Source organism: Cygnus atratus, chromosome 3, assembly GCF_013377495.2.
Source record: "Cygnus atratus isolate AKBS03 ecotype Queensland, Australia chromosome 3, CAtr_DNAZoo_HiC_assembly, whole genome shotgun sequence".
In the NCBI taxonomy this organism is placed as follows: domain Eukaryota; kingdom Metazoa; phylum Chordata; class Aves; order Anseriformes; family Anatidae; genus Cygnus; species Cygnus atratus.
This window is the reverse complement of record NC_066364.1, coordinates 79,887,287-79,899,407: the sequence shown is the minus strand read 5'-3', so window position 1 is coordinate 79,899,407 and position 12,121 is coordinate 79,887,287. Positions and strand designations below refer to the sequence as shown.

At 41.2% G+C, this 12,121-nt stretch overlaps 1 protein-coding gene across 1 annotated transcript in view; it reads left to right on the top strand.

Moving 5' to 3' along the window:
• Nucleotides 1-10,076, top strand: part of LYST (lysosomal trafficking regulator) — an 84,840-nt gene extending 74,764 nt beyond the window's left edge. The window contains exons 48-52 of the mRNA XM_050709708.1: nucleotides 4,142-4,281; nucleotides 4,559-4,656; nucleotides 6,279-6,435; nucleotides 6,647-6,718; nucleotides 7,979-10,076. Coding sequence (XP_050565665.1) covers nucleotides 4,142-4,281; nucleotides 4,559-4,656; nucleotides 6,279-6,435; nucleotides 6,647-6,718; nucleotides 7,979-8,117 — 606 coding nt within the window. The 3' untranslated portion in view covers nucleotides 8,118-10,076. The remainder of the gene's footprint in view (nucleotides 1-4,141; nucleotides 4,282-4,558; nucleotides 4,657-6,278; nucleotides 6,436-6,646; nucleotides 6,719-7,978) is intronic.
• The last annotated feature ends 2,045 nt before the right edge of the window (nucleotides 10,077-12,121 follow it).

Genomic DNA, 12,121 nt, shown 5'->3' with positions numbered 1-12,121 from the left:
AGATACTATGTGGTTATAAGCATGGTATGAAAATACAAACAGAACTTAAAATTCATCTTTTGATTCAGACTGAGTTTTGGAGCTTGTCTGATTTTCTCTAGCAGTAATTTCTACTCGTTTTCATAGTTTTAACGAAGTTTGTAACATTCTTGACAGACATTTTCAGGCATGCCTGTGTGATTATCCATAGCAACAACCCAACTGATTTATCAAATTTAGCTTGATACAGGTATTGGCAAACACGTTTGTATTATTGTACTATAGATGCTCTTGAATTACTACATTAGGCTGGGCTAGGGGGACACAGACACAGATTTCTAGGTTGGAAGAGACCTCAAGATCATCGAGTCCAACCTCCGACCTAACACTAAGTACTCCACTAAACCATATCACTAAGCTGTACATCTAAACGTCTTTTAAAGACCTCCAGGGATGGCGACTCCACCACCTCCCTGGGCAGCCCGTTCCAATGCTTAATAACCCTTTCGGTAAAGAAGTACTTCCTAACATCCAACCTAAAACTCCCCTGTCGCAACTTTCGCCCATTCCCCCTCGTCCTGTCACCAGGCACGTGGGAGAACAGACCAACCCCCACCTCACTACAGCTTCCTTTAAGGTAACTGTAGAGAGCGATAAGGTCGCCCCTGAGCCTCCTCTTTTCCAGGCTGAACAAGCCCAGCTCCCTCAGCCGCTCCTCGTAAGACTTGTTCTCCAGACCCCTCACCAGCTTGGTCGCCCTTCTCTGGACTCGCTCGAGCACGTCCATGTCCTTCCTGTAGCGAGGGGCCCAAAACTGAACACAGTACTCGAGGTGTGGCCTCACCAGAGCCGAGTACAGGGGGACAATCACCTCCCTAGACCTGCTGGCCACACTGCTTCTTATACAGGCCAGGATGCTGTTGGCCTTCTTGGCCACCTGAGCACACTGCTGGCTCATATTCAGCCGACTATCAACCAATACTCCCAGGTCCTTCTCGGCCAGGCAGCTTTCCAGCCACTCATCTCCCAGCCTGTAGCTCTGCTTGGGGTTGTTGCGCCCCAGGTGCAGGACCCGGCACTTGGCCTTGTTGAACTTCATACAGTTGACCTCAGCCCATCGCTCCAGCCTATCCAGATCCTCCTGCAGAGCCTTCCTGCCCTCGAGCAGATCGACACACGCACTTAGCTTGGTGTCATCTGCAAACTTACTGAGGGTGCACTGGACGCCCTCATCCAGATCATCGATAAAGATATTAAAGAGGACCGGCCCCAGTACCGAGCCCTGGGGGACACCACTTGTGACCAGCCTCCAACCAGATTTGACTCCATTCACCACAACTCTCTGGGCCCGGCTATCCAGCCAGTTTCTAACCCAGCGAAGCGTACGCCAGTCCAAGCCCCGAGCAGCCAGTTTCTTGAGGAGAATGTTGTGGGGAACGGTGTCAAAAGCCTTACTGAGGTCAAGGTAAACCACATCCACAGCCCTTCCCTCATCCACCAAGCGCGTCACTTTGTCATAGAAGGAGATCAGGTTCGTCAAGCAGGACCTGCCTTTCATAAACCCATGCTGACTGGGCCTGATCGCCTGCTCGCCCTGCAAGTGCCGCGTGATGACCCTCAAGATAATCTGCTCCATGAGCTTTCCTGGCACTGAGGTCAAACTGACAGGCCTATAGTTACCCGGGTCTGCCCTCCGGCCCTTCTTATAGATGGGCGTCACATTGGCTAGCCGCCAGTCAACTGGGACCTCCCCCGATAGCCAGGACTGCCGATAAATGATGGAAAGCGGCTCGGCCAGCTCCTCCGCCAGTTCTTTCAGTACCCTCGGGTGCATCCCATCCGGCCCCATCGACTTGCGCACATCCAAGCTCCTTAGCAGGTCGCCAACCATTTCCTCATGAATAGCAAAGGCCACATCCTGCTCCCCATCCCCTTCCGCCAGCTCAGGGCACTGGGTACCCAGAGAACAACTGGTATTGCCGCTAAAGACTGAGGCAAAGGCGGCATTAAGCACCTCAGCCTTTTCTTCATCCTTAGTAACTAGGTTTCCCCTCGCATCCAGTAAAGGATGAAGATTCTCCTTAGTCCTCCGTTTCGCATTGATATATTTGTAAAAGGATTTTTTGTTGTCTTTAACGGCAGTAGCCAGGTTGAGCTCCAGATGAGCTTTGGCCTTTCTAATTTTCTCCCTGCACAGCCTCGCTACATCCTTGTAGTCCTCCTCAGCGGCCCGCCCTTTTTTCCAAAGATTATAAACCCTCTTTTTTCTGCTAAGCACAAGCCGCAACTCTCTGTTGAGCCAGGCCGGTCTTCTTCCACGCCGGCTCGTCTTTGGGCACGTGGGGACAGACCGCTCCTGTGCCGTTAAGATTTCCTTCTTGAGGAGCGCCCAGCCTTCCTGGACTCCTCTGCCCTTCAGAACCCGCCTCCCAAGGGACTCGGCCAACCAGCGTCCTGAGCAGCTCAAAGTCAGCCCTCCGGAAGTCCAATACAGCAGTTTTACTGGTCCGAGGTTTGGTATGATCTGCTGTGCCTACCCAGTCTGCTGCCACTTGCAACAGTGGCAAACAGCAGATGCTTAGACTGGGAAGAACGTGAACATACTGCAATTGCTTCCTTGGCTTTCTTTCAATTTCTGGCGATCTGCAACTCAAGCTTCCTGAGCCCAACGGCTTTGACTTTAAAAGTTTAAGTAGAACTTGAAGCCTACCAGCTTAAGTCAGTTGGATCTTAAGTCAAGCACCTTAACTGCTCACCACAATAGAAAGCTTGTAAATAACTTATATTGGGACTTGTATTCCAGTTCTAAGGAAATTAAAAAAAAAAAAAAAGTACTAAAATAGAAATTCATTGCCATCTGACGTGCGGAAAAGAAACTCCCGTAGTAGGCTTATGATCAAGTTCTCTGCATTTCCTAGAAACAAGTGATTTTTTTGTTTAGCTGCGCAGATGTTGTTTGAGACTCTTTGCTGAATTCCTCAGCATTGTCAGTTTTACATGCCTCAGGCAGATTGACCTTGATGCCAACTTTGTAGCTCCTGTTGTGGAGTCAGTTACCCAAGTCAGGGCTGCAGGGAATGCAAATGTGCTTCCTAGCATCTGTTCTGTATGCATCTTGTCAGCTGTTCAGTGATAAAGTGAACAGTCTGTTATAACACAGTGCTTGAAACATGACTCTTTTGCCCCGATTCATGCATAGGCATAATGTGGGTATCATGTCATTGTCATTGCTGTTGTCAGCATAGGAATCTGAAGAGCCATGTTGTCAGAATCCAAAACATAGCTCCACGTTGTCAGATGTTTTTTTCCTAGTCTTTAAGATGGTTTAAAAAAAAAGGGAATACTACTTCGAATGTTATAAAAATGCCTCAAACTGTATTGACTCTTGCAGCATTACAGCTTAAATTGTCCCCTTTTAGCACAGAAAAACAAATAGTTAAGTGTATTTTTCTTCTGTCTATCGCTACTTTACAGTTTTTTGTCTGTTTTTGTATGAGGGTACAGGATAAGTATAGCAGGCCTACAACATGCTCTGATGTGCAAGGAAACATAGCAGAGAAATGTTCATTTTTACAAAGATTAGAGTAATCTCTGTACAGCGGGCTTTCTTACAGCATTAGTATTCTGATTAAGCAGCTCCTTCAGCTAACACCGTTTTCAAGACGTCTGAATTGTTTCATATTATGTAATTTGAATAAGTTGTCCTATTTGGTGGTCAACTTGCTGCTTTTATTTGTTGTTCAGTAGTATTAACTGCTGAGCTAGATTTTCTGTCTTTATTTCAAAGTACTGCCTCAATACTGAAATACTGAGGTTGTCATTTCTCTACCATGGAAAAACAGCAGTCGTGCACAAAGCAGACCAGCTGATTTCAAGGTGTTTAGTTGACAGCAGAAGAGTTTCTCTTGAAGTTACTGAATTATGTCAAAATGTTTGCTCAGAGTAGAGCACTGGAAGAAAAAGTTGAATGTTATTGATGCATATGGCATATCATTGTAAAAACATTGGGGTAATAAATCAATAACAATATTCTAAAGTGATCATGGTAAAAGGGAATCATCTTTGGAAATCCAAGAATTAAACTTGTCCCTAGGGTTTATCCTTTTCAGAAAATAGACATTAAAATCTTAGTTTGATTTTGTTTCATCTTGCTCTTTTTCAGCCTTCAGAAATAGAAATGGAGTCACAAGTCCATCTGTATGGTCACACAGCAGAGATAACAAGCTTGTTTGTGTGCAAACCGTACAGTATAATGATAAGCGTCAGCAAAGATGGAACCTGCATTATATGGGATTTGAACAGGTATGAGTATATATGTAACCGGCAACATTTTAAGTACTTGTTTTCCAGTGTTTTGATATCTTTATGCTTCAATGTTAACTGAGTTTATTTCATGCATATCTTTCATGTGAAGGCCAACTTAGTGGTTTTTTACATGAAATATGCAGGAATTCTAGAATGAAAATGAAAAATAACATTATGCAGAGTGTTTGTTGAAATGAATGTCTTAAATGTAGGAAAAGGTTCTTCAAAAATGATTTAATCTGAACTTCAGGTTTTTTGCTCTCTTTTTTTTTAGGCTGTGCTATGTCCAGAGTCTGTCTGGACACAAGAGTCCTGTGACGGCAGTTTCAGCTAGTGAGACAACTGGTGATATTGCAACAGTTTGTGATTCAGGTATATCTGGCAGGCAAGGCTTCTAACTTGCAGACCAGATAAATCATGAGACTTGCTTTTATATTGGTTGAGTATGTATTAATCATCTGAGGATGCTTTTGGTCAAATAGGAGTGCTTTTCTGGTTTTTACATACTAGTGTATGAATTTCTCCAGGAATTATTAGGCAGGTGTTAGAGTGAAATGGAGAGTTAGGGAAGCAAACAGCTTGGTCCCTTGATAAGGGCTTGAAATCTGAACAGATTTCTGGGAGACCTAAATTCTGTGAAGTTGCTTTTCATTTTTACAGGGATTTGTTGTTACAGGTACAGATCTTAAGGGGAGTACAGTGTATTGCTGAGTAACAGGATTTTTGTTCATCACTTAATTTAAATGTTTCCATATTGCTAGAAGCAACCAGATTGGCTTTGCTTTAAACCAGAGTATAACAAAGAGGAACAACAGCTATAATAAAAGTGGAGTAGGTATTTGTATTAGGGCTCCTACAGAAGGAAATAATTCTGCCCCTGTGTTACTGCCTAATTTTATTTTAGAGCAGGTTTTTTATATTGTATTTCCTATATAGTGCTGTTCCTGGACTAGGGCATTAAGATCTTTTTGAGTATAATTCAGGGTGCTCAGTGACTCAAAGACTGCCTGTGTGCTACAACACAAGCAGGGCCAAGTCAGAGACCTCACACTATGTTGTGATGTCTATAAGAATACCTGTGTGTACTTTATCTGTTAACTTGACATGGGGGTTGGGTAATAGGTTCCATCGAAATGCCAATCTTCTTCTGTTGATCCAAGAAGTACAGAATATGAAGGAAGAGAGCTTAACTTTGTTTATCCTTATTGTTGGAAGATGATCGTTGACTGAATTCGTATTTTGCTTTAGCCAGTTTCCTTTGTTATGCTTGGAGTAAGATAGGTCTTACATAATGACATATCTTTTAGCCAGCTTTCCTTACTGGAGGTCTCCATAAACTGAATTAAAACTAATGCCGTTCCAAATCTGAAGGGGGAAAAAAAGGCAAGATAGCACAGTTTATAGTATTAAAAAATGAGGGGAAATTATTCTGGGGGTTTCAGAAACATTGTGTTTAGGTTTCAGACTGACACGGAGACTTACAACTCATCCATTTCTGTAGCTCTTAAGCCAACTTCTGCTGGAAAATATTGTATTCTTTAATTGGTAAAGGACATGTGTTTCAATCCCTTTCAAGACAAAGCAGTAGCTGGGTTATCATTACTTATATATATACACTATATATATATTATATATATTACCTATATATATATATATACACACATACTACATATATATATACATACATATATGTCATGCCAGATAACCAGGTAGGCTACTTGCACTTAGTATTTCAAGTATTTTGCTTAAATGCAAGCCAGGGAATGAGAAAGCAGTTTAAAGAAGATAGTATGATTTCCTTTTTAATACATGAACATTGGTCATACAAAATACTACATGAATTCATTTTTAAAGTACAGCATTCCGTAGATATGAAGTGATGTCTTCTGAATCGTTTTTGCAGTGGCTATAAATATGGCTAAATATTCTGTTGCATAGGCCTAACTCTGGTACAGATTTATCTCTTAATACTGATGTGCTGTGTTCTCTTACAGTTGGAGGGGGTAGTGATTTGAGACTTTGGACAGTTAACGGTGATCTCGTGGGACACGTACACTGCAGGGAAAGTATTTGCTCTGTTGCTTTCTCTAACCAGCCTGAAGGAGTATCTGTCAATGTGATTGCAGGGGGGCTTGAAAATGGAGTTGTAAGGTAAGCATTTGAAACTTGTTTTAGTTAGTAAAATGCTTTATAACTTAAGTTCGTGGTTCGATAGCATGTAGCCAAACAATCAGTATGATATTTAAAGAAGGTGGACAAGCTGTTGTCCAGTTTATAATATTAGGTAGTTACTAAACTCATTGTGTTTATCACTGAAATAATTACAGAGATAAATGTGAAGGAAAATTGATTTTTCTTTCAGACTGTGGAGTACATGGGACTTGAAGCCAGTACGGGAAATAACATTTTCCAAGTCAGCCAAACCTATTGTAAGGTAAACAGATTTTACGTATACAGTAAATGGATTTTTTCTTGGAAAACAAAACAAAGAAAAACAGCCTGTAGTATTGAAAATGGATTTGACATGAAGACAAGAGGTGAACACCCATGTTTAAAAAGAGCCATGCAATCCTACTAATTATTCATGAAAGCAAAATGAGCACAAGTGTACTGTATTTGTAATGACAGTAATAACTAGGTTCTGCTGCTAGCAGATAGAAATTAGTAGGATTCCCTTGAGAGCTGAACAATACTACCCTTCTTATTAAGTTTAATATTTTTCCACAGAATCTGTTCAAAAATCAGGAGATAATATCTTAACGTCAGCAAACTCAAATAGAAGAGTATTTTCTTCCCTCAGAAATAAATGAAAGGACTGCATTTTCCCCTGACCATTTTCTGATACTGGAGGAAAACAGAGAAAGGAGTGAAGGAGACTCAGAAGCGTGGCAGCTGCCATTTTAGAGTGCTTATGTAATTTTGCCTACTAGCGTTCCCTGGAGGGTTTATATAAGCAGAATTATTCTCATGCCAACATGCTTTCAGAACACAGTCAAAGGATGGAATCTTTATCCCTAGAGGTACAGTACCCTGCACAGAGGTCTTGCAGGGTTCTGCCGAAACTTTATCAAGTTCATGTTAGTGTGGTACAAATCACTCTGAAGAATTTTGTTGTGACCATTACTGAAACATTTAAAATCCAAACTACTAATCACTATTTTCTAGAAATGAAAACCATCTGATAAATAGCAGCATGGCAATAACTGCTATTTCAGAAAGCTTTTTGGTAGTAAAATTTAAGAGCTATTAACTAACTTAGTTTTCTGCTTAAACATGACAGAAAATGAATGCTGACCCTCATGCTCTCTAACGTTACCAACGGCATGACTGAAGGGCGTCAGTACCATTAGAGCTCAAGAAATGCCCAACTGAACCAAGTCCTGTGCTGTGATTTAGTTTTTGCTTTTGTCAGCCAGTAAGTTCAGAGGGTATTGTTCTGTGCTTTCTTTCAGAGATAGAAGGGGCAGCCTACTTCTTCTGATGCTGCAAATAAATGAGTACTAAATTATATGGCACGTTGAAGTGCTGGATGAAGCTGTGGTTCAGCCTGTTTTGTTACAATGCTGAGCAGCCAGCTATGTGCAAACATTACTGTGTTAATGCGTGCACTGGGTCTTTCGTAACTAATTTTTGCCTTCTAGCATTTTGTATAGCCAAATCTGATATAAAAATAGATTTTCCTCTTGTTTTCCAGCCTTACATTTTCCTGTGATGGACATCACTTGTTCACGGCTAACAGTGATGGAAATGTTATAGCTTGGTGTCGCAAGGACCAGCAGCGCCTGAAGTTACCCATGTTCTACTCATTCCTTAGCAGCTATGCAGCTGGGTGATGACTTCTTGCTGCTAACTCGTGTCTCTGATGCACTTTAAATCCAAAATAGATTAAAGAATCTTATTTAACTAGATTTTGAAATAGTTTGAATGTCTCCAGAATGTCTCTAGATTTTAAAAAAGAACAGTCTGAGGCGGTTGTAAAATTCTGTGCATGCGCAAACTTGAAGCCTATCAAGGTCACCAGGAGGCTCTGGTTATATACTCCAATACCAGCAGTGGTGTATAAATAAATCTACACGTCAAAATGCTGCAATATAAAATGTAATATTTTTTTAAATCACTTCTTGGAAACAAGTATTTCAAAAATTGAATCAGTAATGTTTATTTCCCTCCAATGCTGTAAAATATCAGCAGTGTGAAGTTCTGTAAATATTTATTAAAATGTCAGCATATGTATATCTGATTAGTTAAGGGCGGTGTAGTTAGCTCCGGGATAAGTGACTGAAAACTCAAAAATCCAAGATGATTCAAAATTGCTTTTTTGAGAAGCAAAGAACTTAGTAGGTGCTTTTAGCACCATCTTATGGTATTGTAATGTTGGAAATTTTTGATTTATCTTTCTTTGTAACTTTTGCTGTCTTTTCTGTTCAGATGGCATAATAGTCTTTACGACAGACAAAATATTTGTCTTAATGATGGGCAGACACCTCATAGCATCATGAAGCAATAGTTACATTGTGTTTTGTTTTTTTTCCATGTGGGATTAACTCCCTAAATTTGTAGCACCAAGCTATGTGATTTTGTGGCAGACTGCATATGCACTATACACACGCAGCTTGTTTTCTGGAGCTCTAAAAAAGGCATTAGAGAAGGCACAGATGTGTTCCTATTCCCGGTGTCATTGAACTTCAATACACTGTGAAATGTATGAATCCAAATGTTTAAATCCATGTCCATGGGCATCAGGTAGTTCAGAACAGTTTATACAGATACACTCTGCAAATATGCTATTTATTCCTAGGTGCTATTTTTGAGAGGAAAAAAGCCTCAATTGTTAAAGGCTTAACAAATTTGAATTCTTAGGCCAGATCAAAACCTAATGTTTCAGTTGATGTTTAGGACCTTTCAGTTGATGTTTAGGACCTCTAAACCTGACTGACACCATGAATGATGCCTGCTAGTCATGTGAATGGGAAAACATGAGAATGCTACACAAATCTAATGTAGTTCCATTTTTCTTCTGAATAGCTTTGCTTTCTCATCGACATACTCCCCTATTGCCATACAAACTGCTGTCTTATGTTAAAGGTTCACCTGCCTTCCAAATGCTGTATATGAAATTGTCACACTATGGAAAGCATGCACACAAGAAATCTGTACACTTCTTTCTAAAATTCCAAATGGTCTATACAGAAATTCTTGCGACTTCCTGATTTGAACTTTTCAAACCAGAAAATCTTCAAGTCTTGTTGGTCCATGACAACAAAGGCTGATGTTTAGTTCGATTAAGCAAGGGGCTGTATGAACTGAGTTTAAAACTGCATATATTGTCGTGGCATTGTATGGGATGGCTTTAGTCATGTTTTTTACTGTCTAAATGTTAATGTAAGGTCCAAATGCAGACTGAAAAGCTTCTTGGCTCATGTTGAAGTGATGTGCTTTATTTAAGAGACAAAATACAAATGTCGTGGTTTGGGGGTGCTTTCATGCTCCTTGATTTGGGGTGTTGCTCACAAAGGCTTATTTTTCTAAGGTAGAATTCCACTTGTTACAAATCAATATGCAAAATTGCTGGCCTTGTAAAGAGTGCAATATTATATATTTTTATGTAAAAATCAAAGATTTTTTGGAAGCAAGGAATATTTATTCAGCTTAACATTCTGGAACTATTAAAGTAACATTGCAATAGTATGTGTGCATGATGTACTGAAACTTCTGTAAATGTCACATTCCACACTGTCTTTGTATACAATGTCACATTGTTGGGTAATAAACAGATCTTTGTATCAAACTGAGATGGGTAGAACCATGGTTTTGGCTTAGTTTCACCTCTCTTCTTTCAGGCATCTCTTGATCGCTTTGCTCCGATTTCATTTCTGCTGGTTCTCAGGTCTTTCATCTTTTAAAATACTCAAAGTGGGGAAGTTCTGTTTGTGTGGGCTACATTATGTGGCTGCTAAACTGAAGGAGAGGGGCTATGAGAGTGGAAGTGGGAAACCTAAGGTATGTTACTTTGTACAGGTGTGCACGTGTCCCTCCTTCTCCGGGGATGTGAGGCTAAAATTTGAAGTGATGTCCCTAAACAGACATTTTTTCTATCTTCCCAGCCATCCACTTATTTTTGAAAACTTAGTCGAGCTGAGGAAAGGTGGAAAAGCAGCAACTCCTCTCTGGATTCATGGAGCAAAGAAAGATCGCTAGGGGAGGAAGAGAGTGCTGGTGGGAAGTGAAGAGTGGGATCTCTGGTACGGTTCTGGCAGAGGGTGCAAAGATACTGCTGTTGGAAGCCAATGTCTGGGACAGATTCATGTGGCAAGGCCTATCTGACAGTGCACAGGATCTGATTTCTGTGGTGAATCTGGGGATCTCTCTGAAGATGTATAGTGAGAAAGAGAAGGCCAGGCAGTAGCCAGATGTTCACTTGTAGCGGGGAGAGGAGAGCAAGTCTCGAAACCATTACTGGGAAAGGGAACTTTGGGTTCAATCAATATCCAGTGTTTAGAACAAACCCATTATAATGAATAGAAGGAATGAAGGAATCAGTAGAAAACTAAGTGAACTGAAAACTGAATCAAATGGGATAAAAATGTTTTGGCAAGGGTGTGGAATTCTGTGAGGAGATTAAAAAGTTTCAGTTCAGAGCCTGAAATATCTACTTTAAAGATCTTTGCATTTAAACCCTATCCTTGAAGACAGTTGATTTAAATAAATAAATCTGTTCCTGCATACTGAGCAAGAGTCTTTCCTCTCAGGATTTCTTGAGTTACTATTTGATCTACTATGCATTTTGTGGGAGGGGAAAAAAGCCTCTAGAGAGTGGGGAAGGGAGGGGGGAGGGGAGTACCCCCGGTTTTGTAACTAAACTGAATTTGCAAAATTTGTTACCTTCCTATAGGGTAGTCCACAACAGTATAGACAAAAGGGTAACTCCAGTGCCAAGAAATAACCAGATAAAGTAAGGTGAAACTCTGTAGAACGTAAAACTGGAGTTGTTAGCCTTTTTTTTGTGTGTGGAATGAGTCCAAATAGGACTGACTTTCTCCATGCTTTTTGCTTAAAGCTGTACTGGATTTTTTCTCACATACGGAAAAAAGTCACAAGACATATGCTGCTACTATATGACGATAATGTAAGACAATGTCTTAAAGCTGTTGTTTGCCTGAAGACCATTACTCTGCATTAGTTGAGCTTGCAGAGGTACTGACAGCATTTTCTTTGACACGATATTCAGTTAAAACTGCTGACAAATGACCTCTCTGCTAGTAAGATGCAGAGTTACTTGCTGTTTGCTGCTCTGGGTGAGGTCAGAAAGCCACTGGTTTTACACCTGGGTTTCTGTAATAGGCTGCGCTGTGTGTTTCACAAGTCAGGTGGGTCGCTCTTGAAAGAGGATTAAGTATGTGACTGCTCTGATTACAATCTTCCACTTTGTTGGGCTACCTGGTAGAAAGTCAAACAAAAGCATGAGCTTGCAAGCCACCTTTAAAGAAAAATTCAAAGATCTTAAATCTCCAACGCAATTGAATAATGTCTGCATTACCGTCATTAGAGGCTAGTTGTGTAGACTAGCAGGCACCAGCCACAAAAAATGTGCTTTAAGGCAACTGTTTTCCCCCTTAACGTTTAGATATGTTAGAATCTCCCAGTAAATACACCGTGTAGTATCTGTTTCTATACTATCATTATTTGAGCCACCCTAGCACTGCCTCCCCCTCACCGCCGCCTTCCCGCCCGGGGCCGGGGCCGCGCTGCCGCCCCTCAGCGCCTCAGGGCGCCGCCCCGCCATGTGCCGCCAGGCGGGAGGAGCCTCGGCAGCCCCAGGAGCCTGGCATCGGGCGGG